This window comes from Magnolia sinica, chromosome 14, assembly GCF_029962835.1.
Source record: "Magnolia sinica isolate HGM2019 chromosome 14, MsV1, whole genome shotgun sequence".
NCBI classification, from domain to species: domain Eukaryota; kingdom Viridiplantae; phylum Streptophyta; class Magnoliopsida; order Magnoliales; family Magnoliaceae; genus Magnolia; species Magnolia sinica.
Genome location: NC_080586.1, coordinates 60,114,370 through 60,138,792, shown reverse-complemented (window position 1 = coordinate 60,138,792; position 24,423 = coordinate 60,114,370). Strand labels below are relative to the sequence as shown.

The 24,423-nt window shown below is 39.8% G+C and overlaps 1 protein-coding gene across 1 annotated transcript in view; it reads right to left on the bottom strand.

The window, feature by feature from the left end:
* Positions 1-24,423, bottom strand: part of LOC131225872 (thioredoxin reductase NTRC) — a 122,526-nt gene that overhangs the window by 65,854 nt on the left and 32,249 nt on the right. The window contains exon 4 of the mRNA XM_058221473.1: positions 22,089-22,354. Coding sequence (XP_058077456.1) covers positions 22,089-22,354 — 266 coding nt within the window. The remainder of the gene's footprint in view (positions 1-22,088; positions 22,355-24,423) is intronic.

Below are 24,423 nucleotides of genomic sequence, written 5' to 3'. Positions count from 1 at the left end.
ACAAGTTACAAGTTACAAGTACAACAAGTCTACAATATTCTAGACTGAAGAGTTAAGAGACTCAAGGGTCAAGGCAAAAGTGAAGCTGAGAAGTGAAGAATTTTTATTTTTATTTTTTGTAAATTTGTCATTGTAATTGTGTTTGTGTGTAAATATCTCTCTCCCCTCTCTTTTACTACGAGTGTAACTGGAACTCTCACTCTTTCTCCTTTTCTCCCTTTCTACTACTAGTGTAAGTGTAAGTGTAACTCTCTCTCTCTCTCTCTCTCTCTCTCTCTACTAGTGTAAGTGTAAGTGTAACTCTCTCTCTCTCTCTCTCTCTCTCTCTCTCATCTCTTTAGTCTCTTTATTTACTTTAGTTTTTAGTTTACTTTTTAGTTACTTTTCAATACTAGCAAATAGCAACTTACAATTAATACACACACCACCAACAAAATGTCTTCTTCCCAATCTTCCTCTTTGAAACCCAAGTCGAATGACCTGGGTTGGAAGTATGGGCACTATCATGGTATTTCGGATAAGACTCACATAGCATGTGAGTTATGTGGGTACGTGGGTTCCGGTGGCATTGTAAGGCACAAGCAATACCTTTCACATTTGCCGGGGTCAAATGCAAAAGCATGTGACAAAATTACTCCAGAAATATGAAGAGAGATCAGATCATGTAGGATATGGAAAAACAATCAAGAAAGAGATACGATAGTGCCGTATATCACGAGGAATATTTGGAACAAGACGCATATGAAGAGTTAAACGTAGTTAATGTATATGAAGCTAGTCCCACTCCCCCTACTTCGACAGGCCAGTATAGACCATAAGTACAACCAATGGTCTCGAAAAGAGCCTGAAGGCATGGGCTCATGGATAGATGGTGTAGACCACACCCCGAGGATGTGATTGACCAAAGGGGTCGAGGCAAATGGCCGGCTCAAACAACTTTAGAAAACTGGTATAAACAAAAAGATTTAAAAAAATAAAAAAATAAAAAAATCCACTATTCAATATATTGTTAAGTGGTTTTACCATACTAGCATTGTTTTCAACGTCATTAAATCGAGAAGCTTCAAAGTAATTGTTGAGGCTATAGGTCAATTTGGACCTGAGCTTAAACCTACTTCATATCATGAAATGAGGGAGACATGCCTGAAAACCTAAGTTAATTATACACGATCATTTATAACTGAATATAAGGAATCGTGGAAAAAATATGTGTTCACTAATGGCCGATGGATGGACCGATAGATCCGGTCAGTCTCTTATTAACTTTTTGGTAAATTGTCCAACTGACAATGTTCTTGAAGTCCGTGGATGCATCGGGTCATTCACATACAGGAGAATACTTGTTTAGCTTACTAGATAATGTAGTTGAAGAAATAGGTGAGGAATACGTTATTAAGTAATTACAGACAACGCAGCCTCGTATGTAATGGCCAGTTGTCTTCTTATGGAGAAGAGGCGCCATTTATTTTGAACTCCCTGTGCAGCCCATTGTGTTGATCTTATGTTAGAAGATATATGTATGTTATTTATAAATGTGATTGCAATGGCTAGAAGAATCACGGTCTTTATGTACAAACACGCCCTTTTTCTCACTCGAATGAGAAAACACATTGGGGGTAACTTGCTACGTCCAGCAGTCACCCGTTTCGCTACAGCCTTTTTAACACTACAAACATTACATGCAAAAAAATCAAAACTTAGAAGCTTTGTAGTGTCGGCCTATTTTACGAGTGGGCCTTGGTCAAAGAAATCTGAAGGGAAATAGGTTCAACAAGCAATCATTTCGCAAAGTTTTTGGACACAAGTGGTAAAGACGCTAAAAGCATCTGAGCCCTTAATCACTATATTGCGATTGGTGGACGAGGATGAGAAGCCTGCAATGGGTTACATATATGATGCGATGGAGAGGGCGAAAAATAAGATTATGGACCATTTTAACTATACAGACCGTGATTAAAAGCCAATTATAGATATTATAAATAGAAAATGAAGCAGCCAAATGTCATCTCCATTGTATTCAGCTGCTTACATCCTTAACACAGCCTGTTTATTCACTTCTGTTGATCTAGCAGAAGCACTTAATATGCATATGGTTGGATTTATTGATGTGTTGAAAAGAATTATTCCAGATAGAGAATAACAGGATAAGATCTCAACTTTACTGGACTTCTATACAGAGAGTGGGGATATTCTCAAGGGACATCGTCATCAGGCATCGGATAATGAAATTACCCAGTAAGTACTATGAATGTCAGTCTTACAAATAGTTTTTTTACAATATAATCAACAAAGTGACTCTAACCTACTTAAAATGTTTTCGTCCAATGCAATTAAAAATTACGAGAACGATTCCAAACTAGGAAAAAAAAAAGCTTGGTTTCTTTGACCATATCTGCTTAGATGAGTTGGATGCAGATAACGAGCAGCCCGTAGAGACAGAGGACCCGGTATTTGCTGGAGAGGACCTGACATGGGCGCAAGTTGAAGATGCCGCATACAGTTCGACACCTGGAGAAGGTACCACTCGACGGCGAAGGATGGGGAGGAGCCGGGGGGCCAAGTAGTAGCCATCAACCCATTGAAGAGATTGAGGAGATGGAAGAAGGAGATGATAATGATCGAGCTGAAGATCCACCATTAGATGTTGATGAAGTATTAGTACATACAGATGATGAAGAAACAGAAGAAGAAGAAGTGTGGAAGAAGTAGATTGACTCGAATGATGATGGTGATGATGACGATAGTGGTGGTGATCAAATGCCACAATGGCAAATAGATCAATGTATATAGTATATGATTAGATCAATAATAAATAACTTCTTTATTTTATTTACTTACTACGTGTGTTGACATTGATTATTGACTGTACTGTTGAATGTTGAATGTTGATATTTATTAACTATATTGTACAATGTTGAATTGTTGATGAATGATGACTTAATATTTAATTCATTATGTAATTGGTTTTATTTTACTTAAATTAAATGTATTGGAAGGGCCAAGGGCATATAAAATTATTTATCTATTAACTTAGGAAAGTTCCCCCTACTTTTTTATATTTTATTCATTTTTTCTTAATTTCTCCTTATTTTTCTGATTTTTTATAAAAAAAGATATGAAAAAATTTATCTATATATATATATATATATATATATATATATATATATATATATATGCGACCACATATGCGATTGTGCGATCGCATATGCGATTTGACAACATTGCTCACAAGTGCTCCAAACAACCTAAAAACGGTCTTAAGATCAATGTTCGAAGTATCAGCATCGCTATAAGTTTCGTTGGCCAGGGATACGGAAATAATATCAATATCGCCGATAATATAGCTGATAACTAGAAATGTGGGGAAACATGGGAAAAATGGTGGAATTTTCAGCGAAACTTCAGGAGATGTTAAAATGTACATATTTGCATATTTAGAAATTTAAAATTTAAAAAAAAAAAATTGCAAAAAGAATGCATACATAACAAGTTTCCATTTAATGGGGCCTTAAAAGCATGTGCTATTGTAAGAAATCAGTCCAACCATCCCATCTGGCCTATTTAACCGTCCAACCTTCCATCCAAACATCCATCGATATTGCAAAATATCAACAACACATGATATTTCACCAAGAAATCATCAACAATTGGAAAAGAAACGAAAGATTGTAGTCTCAATATCGCGCATGTTGCGATATTGATAATATCGAGATATTATCAATATTACCAATGACTAATTGAACACTACATAAAACCATGTGCCCATGAAAAAAACAATTGAAATAATTTTTTTTCTAATCAACAAAATTTTGATGATATCAATACGTTGGCAATATTATTGAAATATCGTCGATACACTTACGATACAAGCATGACCTAGAATTTACATTGTCAAAAATATTGGCAATACATTGGCGATATTCATGCATTGGCAATACAAGCAATACCTAGAATTTACATAGTTGAAAATATTGGCAATTACATTAGCGAAAACGTTGGCAATACTTAGCGATACATTGCTAATACTTGGAATTTCTAATACTACCAGCGTTATCAGTATCGTTACCAGTGTTGTCGATATCGCTGAGCTGGAGATAAAGATAATATTGGAGATATTTCGATAATATCGGAGATAATTTGAACACTACTTAAGATTCAACATTTGCGGCTCCAACACATCAAAACAAATAATATTATCTTCCACAAAATTGAGCTTCGAATATAATCCTAACAGCAAGCCACATCCACCCATCCTTAAATCCCAAAGAGCAAACACAACAGATCAAAACAAATAATACTATCTTCCACAAAGTTGAGCTTCAAACAAGATTCTAACAGCAAGCCACTTTCACCCATCCTTAAATCCTAGAGAGCAAATGCAGTCCACGAAATCCCAACCAACATAATCATATGCCTTGTCTATATATATCTTGCATAATATTTGAAAATTGGATGAGAAGGAAAGAAGAAAGATGAGAGATATGGAGAGAACTCGCTCAATCTCCCTCTCTTCTTAATCTTATAACCAATCACATTTACAAGAAGAGAATATTAAAAGCAATAGGATTCTTTAAGAGATAAGAATAATGGTGTAATTAGGAGAGCTAAATCTAATCGGCAAAAACTAAAAGTACACCGCAGCTGCACCTGGTGACTGTGTATACATACACTCCCACTTAAGCCGATGCATGGATATTATTCACGCCAAGCTTGATACTGATGGTCTTGAGCCATACTATTAATGTGACTTTATCAAAGGCATTAGCTAACTGATCTTCTAAACGAACAAACAACGTATATAAAAGCTTGGTGACTAATTTTGGAAGTGGCAGTCAACTTCAACATGCTTTGTGCATTCGTGGGGGACCAGGTTGGATGCAATATGGATGGCTGCTTGATTATCCCAATGAATTGGAATTGGGGAAGACATTGTGAATCCCATATCTTGAATAATGGCTTTCACCCATAGTAATTCACAAGCTATATGGGCCATTACACGGTACACGGCTTCAGCAGAGGAGTGGGCGACAACAAATTGTTGCTTATCAACTAACTGATCTTCTAAACGAACAAACAACGTATACAAAATCTTGGGTACTAATTTTAGAAGTGGCAGTCAACTTCAACATGCTTTGTGCATTCGTGAAAAACCGGGTTGGATGCAATATGGATGGCCACTTGATTATTGCAATGAATTGGAATTGAGGAAGACGTTGTGAATCCCATATCTTGAATAATGGCTTTCACCCATAGTAATTCACAAGCAACATGGGCCATTACACAGTACACGGCTTCAGCAGAGGAGTGTGCGAAAACAAATTGTGTAGTCGAGTATCGATCAAAGGAGGAGCCAGCCCAATCAATATCACAAAAATCATTGATGTTCAAATGGCCATGGTTTGAGTAGAGAAGACCATGATCAAGAGCAGCTTTTAACTAACGAAGGATTCGATGAACTGCTTCAAGATGACGCTAAGAAGGTCATTGCATAAACTGACTTAAAATTCCAACAACATAAGAGATGTCTGGACAAGTAAAGTTGAGATAAATTAGACGAGCCATTAGTCAATGACACATGCCAGGATTATCAATTTCGTCGAATTGTCTCTCATGTAACTTATAATTTACTTCCATACATATGTAAACAGGGCGAGCACTAAGTAAACCAACCTTAGTCAAAAGATCAAGCACATACTCACGTTGGGATAGGAATATTCCATGTTTTCAGCGAGCTACTTCACTTCCAAGGAAGTACTTCACTATCCCTAAATCCTTCATCTCGAATGATAAGGCCAAGAATTTCTTGACATTGTCTATTTCAGTTAAGCTCATGCTAGTTAAAATAATATCATCAACCTATACGACAAGAATTGTCGTGTTTCCATCCATATGTTTTACAAACACAGAGTGATTAAAAGTTCTCCTTTTAAATCTAGTGTTGGAGATCATATTACCAAGCTTTTCAAACCACGCCCAAGGAGACTGTTTGAGGCTGTACAAAGCTTTCCAAAGATGACGGACTGTATCAGTCTCTCCCTTAGGCTGAAAACCAAGAGAAAGGGCCATATAGATTTCTTCATGAAGAAATGCATTTTTCACATCCAGCTGATGTAGAGGCCAATTACGATTTACAGCAACAGACAAGAAAATGCAGATAGAGTTTAATTTTGCTACTAGAGCAAAGGTCTCATCATAAACTTCTCCATGCTTTTGGGTGAAGGCCTTGGCAACTAGCTCAGCTTTGTATTTTTCTATCAATTCACCTGCCTTATATTTAATGTTAAATAGCCATTTACATCCGACGGTATGCTTGCCTAGTGGTAGAGTGACTAGTACCCAAGTATTTTATCTTTCAAGGGCAAAGGTCTCATCATAAACTTCTCCATGCTTTTGGGTGAAGGCCTTGGCAACTAGTTGAGCTTTGTATTTGTCTATCAATTCATCTGCCTTATATTTAATGTTAAATAGCCATTTACATCCGACGGTATGCTTGCCTAGTGGAAGAGTGACTAGTACCCAAGTATTTTATCTTTCTAGGGCAACCATCTCTTCTACCATAGTTGCTTTCCATTTAGGGTCGCCAAAGGCATATGCAAACTTGGTCGTATAGAGACAGATAATATAGATGAAAGGTATGAGTGATAAGAGGGAGAGAGATTTTTGAAAGAGACAGCTACCAATGTGATGATGAGTACATGACTTGATTCTTTTGTGAAGGGCAATTGGGAGATCTACTTGGTCTGGTTCAATCGTTGAATAGTGATGGTGCCCAGGAGGAGTGTAGATTTTCTTCCTCCGATAGTAGACCTTGAGTTCTTTGGTTGGGGTGGATCATGGTTCATCTTCGATCTGAGACTCCTCGATGACAGGCAGTGTTCAAGTTGTTAGTATCACTACAAGTTTCGTTGGACGAAGATAAAGATATAATATCTTTATAGCCAATAATATCACCGATAACCGGAAATGCGGGGGAAAAGGGGGAAACATGGGGAAAATGGTGGAAATTTTTAGTGAAAATTCTTAACATGCCTAAATGCCATTATTTGCATATTCAGGAATGAAAAAATTGCAAAAAGAATGCATTAAAATAAGTTTTCATTTAATGGGGCACAAAAAGTATGCGTTGCCGTAAGAAATCACTCCAATAGTAACCAAAATGAGTTTATATAATACAAATGCAACTAGCTTATAATAATTAAGACATGTAAAAGTAAATTAATTAAAAAAGTACACCTTTCCGGCCATATTTCATCCCCACATGGAGTGACGAGGTGGCTCGTAGTCATCATCCGGATCCCGTTGTAGTTGGGTGTGGTATTGTTGCCCGACATGTTGGCAGGACTTCCCAAGTCATCATCTGCTCGTACCAATTGAGGAATTCTCTTATGTACATCTAATAGTCATCATCCCTAAACTGTACGAGTTCACCAAGACACAAGTATTGTGCGACATACATCGACGGCATTTGCTTAGTAGAGGCCTGAGGGAATAGATCGAGTCCAACCCCGACTCGTTGATGGTATTGGTGCCAGTCATACAGGTACCCTGAATATCCTCATGTGAAAGGGTCATGACTCGAAAAACTATGTGTCAGCTGCCCGTATCCATGGGTAGACAAGCGTAACTGAATGTCCAAGTTGTCATGCCCATACTCATAATCTCCCATGCGCAAAGGTGGGACAGAGGTGGAGCTCCCCTACTCTGAATTGATGTCCATGGATAACAAGCTGCATGCAAGAGCATCATCAGCTACGGCGCGTCTGGCTTTCTTCGACGCTCGAAAATATGTGTGAGCTCTGATGCTCTCACCCTGGATGGTAGACAAGATCCACGGTCCTATTCCTGAGTGGCATGATCAAAGTAGTTCTCCTCAGTGAACCGGCCAACAGATCGTTGGCTCTAACCCGTCATGTACCCCCCACCAACACCGCCACCACCTCCACCTCCACTAGTACCACCTACATCAGCGTTGGTGCCTCCATCCCCTCCCTCATCACCACTATCGCCATCGTCGGCGTCTCCATGACCAGTGTCGAGTGGGGGTTGAGTCTCATCATCATCACTCACTACGACTTGATGATGGAGAGAGGGCCGTGAAGATGTTTCCTCACCCTCGTCGAAACGTGCCGAACTCATCACCAAAGGATTAAAGGAATCTGTATTTGCCCTATGTTGGCTTATTACCTGGTTAACATCGATACCAAGAGATGTTTCCTCACCCTCGTCGAAACGTGCCGAACTCATCACCAAAGGATTAAAGGAATCTGTATTTGCCCTATGTTGGCTTATTACCTGGTTAACATCGATACCAAGAGATGCAGCTTCATCAGCTACTTGTGGAGCAAAGCCTGCCTCTGCATCATCTAAATCAAATGACTTAACCCACTCATAAAGTGGGTCCTCAACGTCGTCACCTATCTACACTATGGCACCCATCGACAACAGGTCGAGCGGGTCCGAATTTGCCTCCATGTCTCAGTCTTCCTGCAACTACCTTTCTCTTAACTTCATATTGTAATGGCAATAGACGAGTTTCTGCAACTTCTCATATGCTAGCCTGTTCCTCTTACTGGTGTGTATGAGTGACCACGTGCTCCAATTCCTCTCACATGGTGAAGAGGATACAGTCTAGGCGAGAACATGGACTGTCAATAACTGTAGTGTGAGTGTGTCGCTTCCGTACATCACCCACCACTCGCCTACATATCCATGAGGAACTTGTTTTAATTTGAAGTTTAAACGGGGAATGCAGTTACCTAACCATATACCATACCACATAAATAAAATAAAAATTATACTCACACGGCATCATTGTTTTGGTCAATGCTTTTACCAGTGCGGATGAGAACATACCCCTAACATCCCTAAACCGCAACAACTATAAATAGGGATTCACAATTCACCATTTTTAACCACCCATATTTCTAGAGACTATAAGGAAATTTGTTCATTAACGAAATCTGCTCAAATTGCATTACCTGGTTACCGAATTCTACTTGTGACGGTGATTCAGGGAACTACCTTTCAAACACCTCTTAGACAGCCATCTTCAAATCATCTCTCGTAGACTCGACGCTTATAATGGAATTTGGGATTCAGGTAGTATGTTGAAATCCAAATATTATTTACTTAGTTGCATTAACTGCAAACAGAAGTGATGCTTAAAGTGCAAGTGCAAGCAATAAAAAATACAAATAAACATAACAAACTTACCAGCCTAGTAGAGTGGATGCTCGAGGGTCTTGGTCCATTTATTATCAATAATATCAATCACTCACTGATTCAAGGTGGGGATTGCAGTATGTATCCCTTCTTTCATAATTCTCATAAGCTCGCACATTGACCCCAAGGCCACATCTCATTATCTATGGCCCATAGGACCCTATAGATCGGATTTAGGATGGAGACAACGGTATGAACTCTATCCCAGAAGGAATCAAACAACACCGTTTTCGAAAACTTTTCACCATCGATCTTCCTCTGGTTCCACTCAAGTATTTCTCCAATTTGAACAATTTTTTCAGACCCACACGGTACCTGTACAAGCTGTCGAGTGCGATGAAGTTTGAGGTGAACTAAGTTGCACCCGCTCTAACGATGTCCCCTCCACAACAGTCTCGCATCGCAACCAACAACCATGAGTGATTGTACATGAAGTTCGTCACTCTCCTCGCATCATCGATGGTCTTCTTGACAGAGTCCCTTTGGCTTATCACCTCGAGCATCAAATCAATGCAATGTGCCACGCACGGGGTCCAATAGAAATGGTATTTCCTCATCAATTTCTTTCATGCCTTGACAAATGCATTACCGTTGTCTGTGACAACTTGGATGACATTCTAGGGCCGAACATCTCTAATCACTTCCGCCAAGAGCTCATATATAATTGTGATCTTATTTTGGCGGATGCATCAATAGATTTGAGGAAAACAAGCTGCCCTCTACAATAAACCATGAAATTGATAATGGACATTTTCATGGATCCCATCCACCCATCACACATGTGACATGACCATCACCCCGTACTGTTGCCAGTTCAGCTTGAGTGCATGTACCCAAGCCCCCCATCTCCTCGTACTCCTGATCGAATTAGACACCAAGAATCTCCTTTAACGTCGGAGGCTTCACGTCGGGCCCGACACGCTACACCTCCTCAATCAAATTTTTAAAGTGAGGATTGCAAGCTGCATTTGCTGGTATGTGGCTCGAGATGAACCAACTAGATGTGGCGCTCCCCACTTTCTCCATAAATCCCTTGTTCCATATGTTTTTTAACCTCTTCTAATTAACACCTGCAATGGGTGCATCTGTAACACAGGCACTCTGTGTGCGCTGTAAGCCATGCCCGCCAGAACCATTACCACCCACACTGCCTCTCTCAAACCATCTGTTGCTCCCACCAGCCTCATGTGGGACCTCCCGAACGACGGCCTAGTCTTGTCAAGCCGACTCCTCTGCTCCCCCTCCCACCCCGATGCCCGGGACTCGTGGATCACCTGTCTGAACTCCATCATGTCCTGCGTCGTAACACAGTCATCAGGATATGCAATCCCCTCGTCGTCGTCGTCATCATGCTCCTCTCTGATGGCACCTAGGCCCTGTCCAAGACCCTGTGGTTACTCCCTCATATCCATCTCCCAATCCTTTTATTGCTGCTTGTGTGACTTCGCCTTAGCCAACACTCTTCTTATCTCCTCTCTCACTAGCTTTGTTACACTTAAGTAGTCCTTCAAATAATTGCATATGGCTCCATATTTATTCCCCTCCATTGGTCGTCTATGTTTCCACCCAATGTCCCTTGCTCCTTTTCCCGATATGACATTTTGTATCGTTGTTGATACTACATATATATACAACAAAAGAAATTTTTAATTGCTCGGATTGGCCAGTATTCAGCTATCTATAAAAATATATCAAGTCATCCATACATAAAATTCCGAGTTTTGACCAATCCATTCAATCTCCAAAATGAAGGACAGATCAGATAGTCAAAACATTTTTGCATGTGGGCCTAGTTTGATGATGCATGATGGTAGTCTTAAATCTCCAAACATATAAAAAATGAGGCAGATACAAAATTTAGGTGGACCACACGACATGATATTTGTTTATTTGCCTTCCCCTAATCGTTACCATTTCCTATGGGATGGTCCCCCTAATAATTGGATCTACTTCATTTTTGGGATAATGCCCTAAAATGATCCGGAAAAATGGATGGACAATGTGGATACAGAATAAATACATCAAAGTGGGCCCCATAGTAGGGGTCGTACCGTCTTGAGGGAGTCTGGGGTCTCACCTAATTGCTCACATGAAAGGGACGTGGTTTGGCTAGTGACGTTATCAATAACAACTGGCAAGTGGCTGCTCCGTGGGCCCTACCATGATGTGTTTGTTTCATCCACGCTGTCCATCGATTTTCCTAGATCATTTTATGGTATGATCCCAAAAACGAGGTAGATTGAAATCTCAAGTAGACCACATCACATGAAACATTGTCAATTGAAGGCCCGCCACTAAAAACTTATTGGGGGCCACAAGTTTTAGATCAAGCTGATATTTGTTTTTTCCCTTCATCCAGGTCTGTATGACCTAATCATCAGGTTGGATGTCAAATAAACATTACAGTGGACCCTACGAGGTTTTTAATAGTGGACATTCAATCACTATTATTTTCCCGTGGTGTGGTCCACTTTAGATTTCGAACTGGCTCATTTTTTGGTAAAGCCCTAAAATGATCTGAAAAAATGGATGGAGAGCATGGGTAAATCACATACATCATGGTGGGCCCATAGAGCATCGACCAATTTCTCAAAATATTAGCTTAATCCAAAACTTCTATGACCCTCGAGAATTTTCAACAGTAGATGTTCAATTCACACCATTTCAGGTGGTGTGGTCCACTTGAGCTTTGGATATGCTTGATTTTTTAGCTCGTCCTAAAATTATCATGTAAAATGGATAGATGGAGTGGATAAATTAAATAAATCATAGTGGGCCCCACAAAGTTTACTAAGTACGCTTAGGGTATCAATAAGCAATCCCTTCCTTTTCCTTGGGTAACACGTTAGTGGGAGTAGATGGACACAGATTTCCTGCGAAAGAAGTTCCTGTGTTGGGATGCTAGGTGGGGCCCACCATGATGTTTGTGATAAATCCACTCTGTTTGTCCGTTTTTCCAGATCATTTTAGGACGAGACCAAAAATCAGGTGGATCCAAAACTCAAGACATCCGTATGAGAGGAAACAGTGGCGATTTAGTGACCACCATTGAAACATTTGTATGGCCACAAAAGTTTTGTATCAGGCTAAGTTTTTTGTGTTTTCACTTCATCCCAGTGGGAATGACCTATAAATGGCTTCGATGGCATATAAGCATCAAGGTGGAGCCCAGGAAGGTTTCAACGGTAAGCAAACTCTTTCCTCAGTTTTCCCTCTCATATGGCCGCCTGGAGTTTTGGATCCACCTGATTTTTGGTCTCATATCCTAAAATGATCGGAAAAAACGGATGGACAGAGTGGATTTCTCACAGACATCACGGTGGGGCCCTCCTAGCATTCTAGCGCAGGATCCGCGTTCAGAGCGGATTAAGTGAGACCCTGGTGTCAATCAGGACAGCAAGGACAACATAGATGTCAATCAGGACAGCAGGGACAACATACATTTAGCAGGGACATCATACATTTAGCAGGGACAGTATACATTTAGCCATAATCAGGACCGCAACATATATTTAGCAGGGACAGCATAATCAAGACAGCATTAACATATATTTAGCTATAATTAGGTCCTCTAATTATGCCATGATTGTGTCAATCTTGTACAGTTACTGATTGTATATATCTTGTACAGTTATTGTTTCCTTGTTTGTTAGCTTAGATTGATGTTAATGGCTGCAATTCAGCCTTGTAATTAGCCTAGAGTTTCTATATAATCAAAGGAACCTCACAATGAGGACATTCAATCCAAAATACTTACATGGTATCAGAGCCTTTTATTACATGTTCTGAGATTTCTAGGTTAGGTTGGGACTAATCTGTTAGTCTTCTTGGCTGTCGATACCTTCAAAGGAAGGTGTAGATAATTCTGGTGGGTTCTAAACTGTTGTTTGGCAGTTTCTGTCGAGGGTAGGAAGTTTCTTTCTTGCTGGAAATTTTCATTTTGGGGTGATTAGTGGCTGTCGGCGTGTCCAGTTCTTACTAGAAATTCTCATTTTGGTCTCCTTTTATTTTGGACTTGCTGGTTGTAGGCTTGTTTTTGGACTAGGGGTGAGGTGGATTTAGTATTATTAGTCTTTATTACTGTGTTCCGGGCACCATGTCTACTAACAACTCGGATTCTTTTAGTGTGCGCTTCACGGGCAAGAATTATTCTGCCTAGGAATTTCAATTTCACCTATTTGTCCTAGGGAAAGAGTTATGGGGTCACATAGAAGGAAGTGATCCAGCTCCTACTGAACTGTCTAAATTGGCTCAGTGGAAAGTGAAAGATGCTAGAGTCATGACATGGATTTTAGGATCTGTTGATCCTCTGATTGTCCTAAATCTGAGGCCATACAAGACTGCACGAGATATGTGGGAGTATTTAAAGAAGGTTTACAATCAGGACCACACAGCTAGACACTTTCAGTTGGAATATGAGATCGCCAATTACACTCAGGGCGATCTCTCCATACAAGATTATTTTTCTGGGTTTCAGAACTTGTGGGGTGAATTTGCTGACATTATTTATGCTAAGATACTAGCTGCATCTCTCGTTGCTGTCTAGGAGGTTCATGAACAGAGCAAGAGAGATCAGTTTCTAATGAAGTTATGATTGGAATTTGAGGCAACTCGCTCCAATTTGATGAATCGTGATCCTCCTCCCTCTTTGGATGAGTGCTTTGGGGAATTACTTCGTGAAGAGCAGCGTCTTGCAACACAAGCTACTTTTCAGCAAAACCGCATGACCTCTAATGACGTCGCTTATGCAGCTCACGGGAAAGGCAAGGGTCGGGATATGCGGAAGGTCCAATGCTTCAACTGCAAGGAAAATGAGCATATTGCTGCTCACTGTGCCAAGAAATCTTGCAATTATTGCAAGAAGCCGGGACATTATCAAAGACTGTCCAACTCGTCCCTAAAATCGCCAAACTAATGCCTATCAAGTTGCAGTGGGTACTTCTGCTTCCGGTAATTCCTCTACAGCAGGTGATCCCTTTGTTTTTACTCCTGAAACTGTTCGACAAATGATTATTTCAGCCTTTTCAGCCTTAGGACTTCAAGGTAACAGTACACTACCATCTTTACCTTGGCTTGTTGATTCTGCTGCGTCTAATCATATAACTAGTTCCTCCAACACTCTTACCAATGTTCGGCATTATCATGGCTCATCGTACATTCAGATTGCTGATGGTAGTCAGTTACCTATTCATGATGTTGGGGATATTAATTCATTAGTTAAAGAAGTTTTTGTATCTCCTGAGCTTTCTACTAATCACATTTCCATCGGACAATTGGTTGATAACAACTATAATGTTGGGTTTTCTCGTGATGGTTGTATTGTGCAGGATCAGGTATCGGGGAAGATACTCGCGAAGGGGCCTAAAGTTGGACGATTGTTTCCTCTACATTTTTCTATTCCTTCTTGCGTTTCTTTGGCTTGTACTACTGTAAACAATAAGGGTGAAGTATGGCACAAACATTTGGGTCATCCTAACTCTATTGTTCTATCTCATTTAGTGAAATCTGGTTTGTTGGGTAATAAAGATCAATTTTCCTCTCATCTCTCTTTTGATTGCTCAACATGTAAATTAGGTAAGAGTAAATCTCTTTCCTTTCCTGCTCATGGTAGTCGTGCTGAAAGATGTTTTGATTTGATCCATAGTGATGTGTGGGGTATTACTCCTATTATATCTCATGCAAATTATAAATATTTTGTCACATTCATTGATGATTATGGTAGGTATACCTGGATTTATTTTCTTCATTCTAAATCTGAGGTATTTTCTATGTTTCAACAATTTGTGGCTTATATTGAAACTCAATTGTCTTCAGGCATTAAAGTGTTAAGGTCCGATTCGGGTGGTGAATATATGTCTCATGAATTTCATGCCTTTCTCAAGCTGAAAGGAATTGTTTCTGAGCGTTCTTGTCCTTATACACCTCAGCAAAATGGTATTGCTGAACGTAAGAATCGCCACCTGTTGGAGGTTGTTCGAACGTTATTGCTTGAATCTTCAGTTCCTTCTAAATTTTGGGTGGAAGCCTTATCCACAGCAGTTTATTTAATTAATAGATTGCCTTCAAGTGTCTTGCATTTTGAAACTCCCTATTATCGTCTTCATCATCAGCATCCCAACTATCTTGATATGCATACTTTTGATTGTTTGTTTTGTTCATTTGCCATCACATGAACGACACAAACTTTCTGCCCGATCTATTAAGTGCGCTTTTATGGGTCATAGTAATTCACACAAAGGTTATGTGTGCTATGATCCATGCTCTAACAGATTTCGTATTTCTCATCATATTGTTTTCTTTGAAAATCAGTCTTTCTTTTCTACTCATGTTGCATCCTTGCCTGAGATCAATGTTCTTCCTCATTTTGATGACTTGACTCCTATTCCTGAGCGATTCAAACCTGGATTTGTGTATGAACGTCGACGACCGACTTTGCCCCTTCCTGAGCCTGACCCAACATTTGAGCCTGTTCAGCCTTTTCCTTCTGCGGCTGATCCGGGTTCTGACATTATTCCTCGTCGGTCTACTAGAGTCTCTCATCCTCTTGATTAGTGTGGCTTTTCTTATACATCTCTTCATGCCACTTTGTCCTCTATTTCAATTCCATCATGTTATTCTGAGGCTATTAAGCATGAATGTTGGCGTGAGGCGATGGCCGAAAAACTTCGGGCTCTTCAGGACAATCACACATGGGATGTTATTCTTTGTCCGACAAATGTTAAAGCTGTTAGTTGTAAATGGGTTTACTCGATTAAGCTGCATCCTGATGGTACTCTGGATCGCTATAAGGCCCGGTTGGTTGCACTTAGTAACAGACAGGAATATGGGGTCGACTATGAGGAGACCTTTGCTCCAGTCGTCAAGATGACTACGGTACGGATGGTTATTTCTATTGCAGCATCCCAAGGTTGGCCACTTCATCAAATGGACATTAAAAACGCATTTCTTCATGGTGATCTCAAAGAGAATATTTACATGGCCCTGCCGCCTGGCTTGACCTCTTCTTCTGATGTATATAAATTGAAGCGATCTCTGTATGGGTTGAAACAGGCTCCCCGGGCATGGTTTGATAAGTTTCGGTCTACCTTACTTCAGTTTTTCTTTGAGCAGAGTCAATATGACTCCTCTTTGTTTCTTCGTAAGACCTCTGCTGGTATTGTTCTTCTTCTTGTTTACGTTGATGATATTGTTATCACCGGGATGGATTCAGACTTGATCACTTGTCTACAGCAGCATCTTCGGGCATCATTTCATATGAAGGATCTTGGTCCTCTTACATACTTCTTGGGGTTGGAAGTTCACACGAATCCTTCTAGTATCATTCTGAATCAACATAAGTATACACAGGATTTGATTGCTTTAGCTGGACTTCAGGATCTTCTGTGGATACTCCTCTAGAAGTAAACACGAAGTATCGTCGTGAGGAAGGTGATCTCCTGTCTGATCCTACTCTGTTTCGACAGCTAGTAGGCAATTTGAACAATTTGACTATTACTCAGCCTGAAGCAATCAGCCAAATGTAGATGGCGTGGAATCTGCATGAACTGGCTGATGTTTGTCGTATCATCTGATACCTTCGAGGATCCCCTAGCCGTGGGTTGTTCTTTCCAACCGGCTCTCCTCTTCGCCTTGTTGCATATAATGATGCGGATTGGGCTGAATGTCCTGATACTCGACGGTCTGTCACAGGTGGGTGCATGTTTCTTGGTAATTCCTTGATCTCTTGGAAGAGTAAGAAACAACCTCGTGTTTCTAAATCTTCTACCGAATCCGAATACCGTGCCATGTCTACTGCTTGTTCTGAGATGGTCGGCTTCGTGGGCTTCTGACTGAGCTTGGTTTTTCCCAATCTAATCCTACACCTCTCCATGCTGATAATACTAGTGCCATTCAGATTGCTGCTAATCCCCTTTTCCATGAACGAACGAAGCACATTAAGGTGGACTGTCACTCTATTCGGGAAGCATTAGACACTCGTATCATCTCTTCCTCATGTTTCCACTGACCTTCAGATAGCTGACGTCTTTACCAAGGCCATGACACAACTGCGCCATCAGTTCCTTGTGGGCAAATTGATGCTTCTTGATCGACCAGCATCAATTTGAGGGGGGATGTCAAACATGACAGCAAGGACAGCATACATTTAGCAGGGATAGTAGGGATAGCATACATTTAGCCATAATCAGGACAGCAGCATATATTTAGCAGGGACAACATAATCAGGACAGCATTAGCATATATTTAGCTATAATTAGGTCCTCTAATTATGGCATGATTGTGTCAATCTTGTACGGTTACTGATTGTATATATCTTGTACAGTTATTGTTTCTTTGTTTGTTAGCCTAGATTGATGTTAATGGCTGCAATTCAACCTTGTAATTAGCCTAGAGTTCTATATAATCAGAGGAACCTCACAATGAGGACATTCAATCCAAAATACTTACACCTGGATCCACCAAGGTGGGTGGGATCCATGACTGTGGGGCTCACAGTGATGTATGTACCTTAAATCTACATCGTCCAACCATTTTCAAAGCTCGTTTTAAGGTATGGTCCCAAAAATTAAGCACACCCAAACATTAGGTGGACCACACCACAGGAAACAATCGTGATTGACTCCCCAACAATAAAAACGTCATAGAGTCCATCGGAATGTTTATTTTCCATCAAAACTATTGATAAGGTCAATCAGACCTAAATGGAGGAAAAATACAATGATCGACTTGATGTAAGACTTTTGTGGCCGACAAAATGTTTTTAATGGTCATTCACCATTATTGCCAGTTGTGTGGTCCACATCCGCCTGAGATTTGGATCTGATTAATACTTCGGATCACGCTGTAAAATGAGCTTTGAAAATGGATGGACGGCGTGGATATACAAATAAAAACTAAAAAATCATTAAGGTGGACCCCACACGGTAAGGGTAACACCCACTAACGTATTGGCCGAGTAACACCTAATCCACTTATATCAGATTACATACTGAGTAGCTCAGTATACTTTTTTCATAATGAGTAAACTCTTTTGGGCTCACCTTGGAATTTGGATGTATGTGGCTTATCCACGTCGTCCATCTTTTTTCCACTCATTTTAAGGGTTCAGCCCAAAATTGAAGCATAAACAAAGCTTAAGTGGACCACACCACAAGAAACAGTGGGGTTAATGATCTCCACCATTGAAACCTTCCTATGGTCTAGAGTGATGTTTATTTGTAATCCAACCCGTTCATAAGGTTACAAAGATATGGATGAAAGGAAAACATAAATATCAGCTTCATCCAAAACTTTTGTGGACCCCTAGAAGTTTTCAACGGTATATGTTCAATTCACACTATTTCATGTAGTGTAGTCCACATGAGCTTTGGACATTCTTAAATTTTGGGACCATGCCCTAAAATGATATGGAAAAACAGATGGACGGCGTGGATATGATACATAAATGACGATGGACCCCACAAAGACTACTCAATACGTTAAGGGTACTGCGTAGTGCGTACACAAGCCGATTTGTAATCAACACCCTTATTAAGGGTTAAAACGAAAACCTACCCCCTTTTCCTCTACAACCTGAAAATCCCTCTCCCTCGAGCCCAAAATTCAAAATTTTCTCTGTACGAAAACAAATCTCCATATTTTCATAAAGCTAATAGCAAGTTTCGAGGCTAGCAAGCCGATTCTTTCCACAAAAGTCACCATAGGATGATTTTTCAAGGCAAAGTCTAAACTTTTTTGGGGTTTGATTCGTACCTTTTGAAGAACGGTTGCTGATCTGCAATCAACAATTGTCAAGCTCGGAAATTTTCTTCCTCAAACAGATTTGAGAGAAAAATATATATATATATATATATAGTAATTTTCTTCTTCTTCTTTTCTTTGATTTTTCTATATTTGATGTTGGATTTCGACAATTTTATTGCCGAAAATGTTTCCCTTTTATCGGAAAAAATGGAGGTAGTTGGCTACAATTCCCACCCGTGGTTGGGTGGTAATAGGGAATTGTCAAAAAATTTTAGAAAATATCGAGAATATGATAATATCGGCGAGATTTCGGCGATATCCAGCAGAGAGACGAAAAAAGGGATTATAGGTTTCAATTACCCAGCGATACCGATATTATCGGCGACAATACGATATTGTCATTGATAATTTAAACATTGATGACAGGAAGAGGAAGAGGTGCAAAATGTGTACTGTTTTGTGTATTGAAATAAGGCTCATTTTCCAAGAACGTAGAATCCTTAGAAATGTACCTTTTTTATCTACAGGATAGTAACATCTGTACCCTTCCTGAGAAGTACCCTAAGAACACATATTTTATTGATTGTGGTCCCGACTTGGTGCGAGATGGTCTACGAGGAGGAAAGAAGGATTTAGAACAGTGATGGATCGGTAATGCTCTGATACCCTGAAAATCGAATGAGAAGGAAAGAAGAGAGAAGATAGAAGAGAGAAGGGAATGTGAGAGTAGGGAGAGAACTTGCTTAATCTCCCTCTCTCCTTAATCCTTTATTCATAACCAATCACATTTACCGGAAGAGAAGATTAAAAGCAATAAGATTCTTTAAGAGATAAGAACAATGGTGTAATTAGGAGAGCTAAATCTAATCCAAAAAAACTAAAGGTACACCGCAGGTGCATCCAGTGACTGTGTGCACTAACAATATCATAGTCTAAATAGTGAGTTAGGAAAGGATAAAAACAGTATTGAACATGATGAACCACAAGAAGATAATTAGTGAGGTAGAAAAGGACAAGAAGAAAAAAGAACACTAGCAGATATAAGAAAGAGTAGGAGACAAATTAAATGCCCATTGTCAACAAACATACATCTCATGCACGTATCCTCCAAGATCAACGAGATCTAGAGAACAAAGTGTTTATACCATTATTGGAACAAGAGGAAGAAAATATTAGAAAATGATAACTGAGAGGGAAATGGTAAGAAACCCAATGAACTAAAAGGAAAATAAGTTAATGTAGGAAAGAAGAAAAGAAAAAAGAAAAAGAAAAAAAAAAAAAAACACTAGCAAAAACTCAAGGATGAAAAGGGATGAAAACCAAGGATGCTGTCTAGGAACATGGAAATGGCCTGAGGAACTCAAGCTTTCCATGTATTCCTAGATATCCAACAGATTTCCAATTTTTGTATTGCAAAAAATCGCCACGAGGAAACAAAAAGTAATTATTACACTTATCCATGGAAAAGCCCTGAGTTAATGTCTCCCAAAAATTTTAATCCATGGAGATTTCAATCATTTTGGGGAACACTAACCAACCATTCAGTAGGCTCTATTTTCCTCCTACCCTGCAGGAGCATATAAACACAGTCACATCCTCCATATCCTTCTGCGAGAAGAAAAAGAAACAGCACTGAAGCTCCAAGATCCTCCTGCCACTCTTCAATCGAAGGCATCACCAGTGTCTTCCTCTCACACGAACTGTAGTAAACGTCCTTCGGCTGATTCAGTATTCAACTCTCCTCAGCTTCTTCGCCATTTCCAGTGAGCAAGAACACCTCCAGTGATTAAGAACCCATGTATTGTTTGATCCAGAGAGATTTTTGCCCCATTTTCTTAACATGCAGTAGAAAAGACCAGACTGTGGAGTACTTGCTCTCTTGATCCTCATGTTCAATAAATCTTACTTTTTTCAGAATTTTTACATACTTCTCTCTCTAGTCTTGTTGTTTTGGGTTGAGTCATGGGTATACTGCTGCATCTGGTATGTGTTCAAGCGAATGTCCATGGACAATTACTTTGAGTTTCCGTATTCTGTTGCTTTTGAAGGGGAAGTTATGTGATTCCAAATGGACCATTACATACGTGCTTGTGTTTCACATTCTCGAACTTATCACATCCAGATGGTTGGCTAGTGTGTTCGAAGGTGTGGATTAACCATCACAGGCAGCTGATGTGGTCTTGCAAAGCTGATGTTATGGTTTGCCACCTGCAAATGGCATTCCTACCAAATAGTACAAATCCATGGACAGTCACCTTGAGTTTCCCTACTTTTATGATTTTGAAGGTGGATTTATGTGATTCCAAATGGACCATTACGTATCTGATTGTGTTTCAGATGCTCAAATTTATCACATCTAGAAGGTTGGGTAGTGTGTTCAACGGTGTGGATTAACCATCACGGGTAGCTAGCTGATGTGGTCTTGCAAAGCTGATGGTCTGGTTAGCTGCAATAGTTACGCCTGCAAATGGTATTCCTACCAAATGATGCAGCAAAGCACCAAATAAATATTACAACTTTTCCATCACCACGTGATAAGCAAAACAAACAAGTGTAAAGGAAATGGAAATCAAAATCCATGGAAAATTGAAATTCAAAACAAACAGTTGACATGGTATTAGGGATTACATTTCTTTGCCTCCATTTTCCATGCTGTCAGATATCCAGGGGTGTTTTCCAGTGTCAGATTTCCACACACAGGATTCTTCCTAAACAGGCCTATTAAAATCATGAATTACTGTTCTTTTTGTGTTGCAATATCTTTGACATTACATTAGTTTTATGGCGATTTTCTTAGGCAGCAACTACACCCACCAACAGTTTTGAGTGTATCAGGAACTTCTATTGTCTAAACTAGTTGTGCAACATAAAGCTAATAGCAACCATTGGAGAAGTGGCAACTTGTTCTATTGTCTAATCCTTCAGCTTAGTCCCTCGGAAAGCTGTTTCTATGGCAGATGACTTGGCCAAAAACAGTGTCAAAGCATTCATTGTATATTTATTTGCTTGCATTCTTAGGATATCTGAATCAATAATTACACCACATCAAATAATAAACAAAAAAAAAGAAAAAAAAGAAAAAAGAAGGAAAATGCTAGAAATGAGAAAGATACGTATGAACTCACCTATCTTGCATTGCTTTGGATGCCCGAAGTTGGTCCCTACGAACAAGTAAATGCACGTGACGTGCATACTTAGTGAGATATAGAGCTTCCTCTGTGGCTGTATCACCACCTCCAACAACTGCAAGAACTTGCCCCTTAAAAAGTGGTGATGCCCCATCGCAGATTGCACATGCACTTATTCCTCTACTCCAAAACTCATCTTCACGTGGCAGCTTGAGCCGTTTTGCAGTGGCTCCAGTGGCCACAATAACACTGTGGCACTTGACCTGAAAATTGCAAGCTGAGAAAACATCACTACAGAACATTGTAAGAGTTTGAATGGTTGCATAGGATATTATATAATGCAAGTGAATGGTTGCTAAAAAGAAAAACTTAGTTGCCAAAAGCATTAAGCGAAGCAGCAACAGATTCAGATGCAGGAGTGGGAAGCATCTATTTCCAAATGTTAGCAAATATAAACAGAAGGAAGCAGGAGTGATACAACGCGAGAGTGGCCACGGGTTAGAAAGATAATGCAACTAAGGGGAAAAAACAAATAGAATGATAAAGGGCATATTAAAAAAAGCAAACACAGAATATATCATTCTTGAATATAAACAGTCTCGCTGCTCGAACTTTGGGACTTGCATGTAATAGTTGGGATGGGGTCAGCATTGGGTGGGATGGGACCATTGGACCGAGCTAGCATGTGAGTGGTGTCGATGTGAGCCTCTACCATGCCTGTTGAGCCTAGGAAAGTGGAAGGTCAATATTTAGTGGGCAACCAATCATAAAACTTCTGCTAATCTACCATTTAAATGCCAATGCTGGGAGAAGGGCAAGATGATGATGATGACTTGACCGATAAAAACAAAGGACATTGACCCCTCATACTCTTGCCTAGGGACCAAAATTCTTACCTCAAAATACCCTCAAGACATTCGGAACAGTCATAATTGAAGGGAATTGACAGGTTTGGGTGGGGTCTAATCTCGCAAATGCATGAAGGCATATCAAGGGAAGAGCATTGGCCCTTTCACGAGAGGTGGGGGGTTGTCCATCCTTTATTTTGGTAGTCAAGATGTAACGGTTGATAACAGTAACAGCAGTTGCATTTCCCACCTTTGCCAGAAGCAGTAGATGAAGAGTGCAAATGGAACAAGACAAGTCTATCCTGTAGGGAAATGGAAGACAACCAGTTTTGCCTCATTAGTAAAAGATCTTCTCTGAAAGAACCATAAGCTATATCTCCCGCAAGTAAGGCAAGAAGGTACATTTCGGATGATGTATGGAGCGAGTAGGTGCCTGATTGTCATAAATCAGTCCACTAGTTCATGAAACAACTAAAATAAAAATTGCACAAGGTCCCACAATAGAAGAAGAATTGAGAAGGAACACAACCAGAACAAGAGGCAAATAACTCTACAACTTCAACCTCCCCATGCAAAACTCCAGCAGAAGTCACTTAAAAGCATGAGCCAGAAATGTACTTAATAACTCCAAAAGCAAATAAAACCAAAATAAATCTCAAGCCCAGATTACAAACAAATCTCAGTCCTCTGAATTTAACAAAAAACAGTCTGACAGCCTTCCAAAACTTATGTCTAACCAAGCATTCAAAAACCATGAAAACAAAGTATGTGAATAAATGAATAACTTCCGCCTAACCATAATACAAACAACACTTCTGAGCAATCCCATAAATTTCCCAAACTAGATTTTCTAAAACCAATGTTTTCTGAAAGATAGCTTAAATTTTATTGAGAGGAAATCGCAAGAACAAAACAGCAAAATAAGCATGGGGGAAGAGCAATCATCAATCCCAAATCTGCTGCCCAGCTACTAGCAATAGGACAAGAGGATACTTTCAAAAGCACTCAAGGTCCAGCCCAACCAATCACTCACATCTGTGCCTTAACGAACACCTCTTAAGACAGAAATATTGGTAGATGAGCTCATTCACAAGATTTTCTTTATGGTTCTTTGCCGGGTATGCTTCTCCAAAATCTAGAGGAATATCTCCTGCTGATATTATGAGGCCTTGGATTTTTCAAATCCAAGAAGTAACTTGATTTGTTTGTTCAATTCTGGACGTATTGTTTTTGTTAGCATGCATGGACTTCTATGTGTGACGGACTGACGGTGCATAGTCTCTGTGCTCTATAATGCACCATATATCAGTCCATATCTTTTAAGATTTGGTAGTATCTTTGATTGGGCTTATTAATCACAACAAATGAGCTAGGAATAAGAGCTAGTACAAGGAGCGAGACATGAAGAACATATTCTCTTCTCTTCTCTGTTTTCTTCCTCCCAATGACTTCCGCAATGTATTCTCTTGAGCTTAACAGTTTTT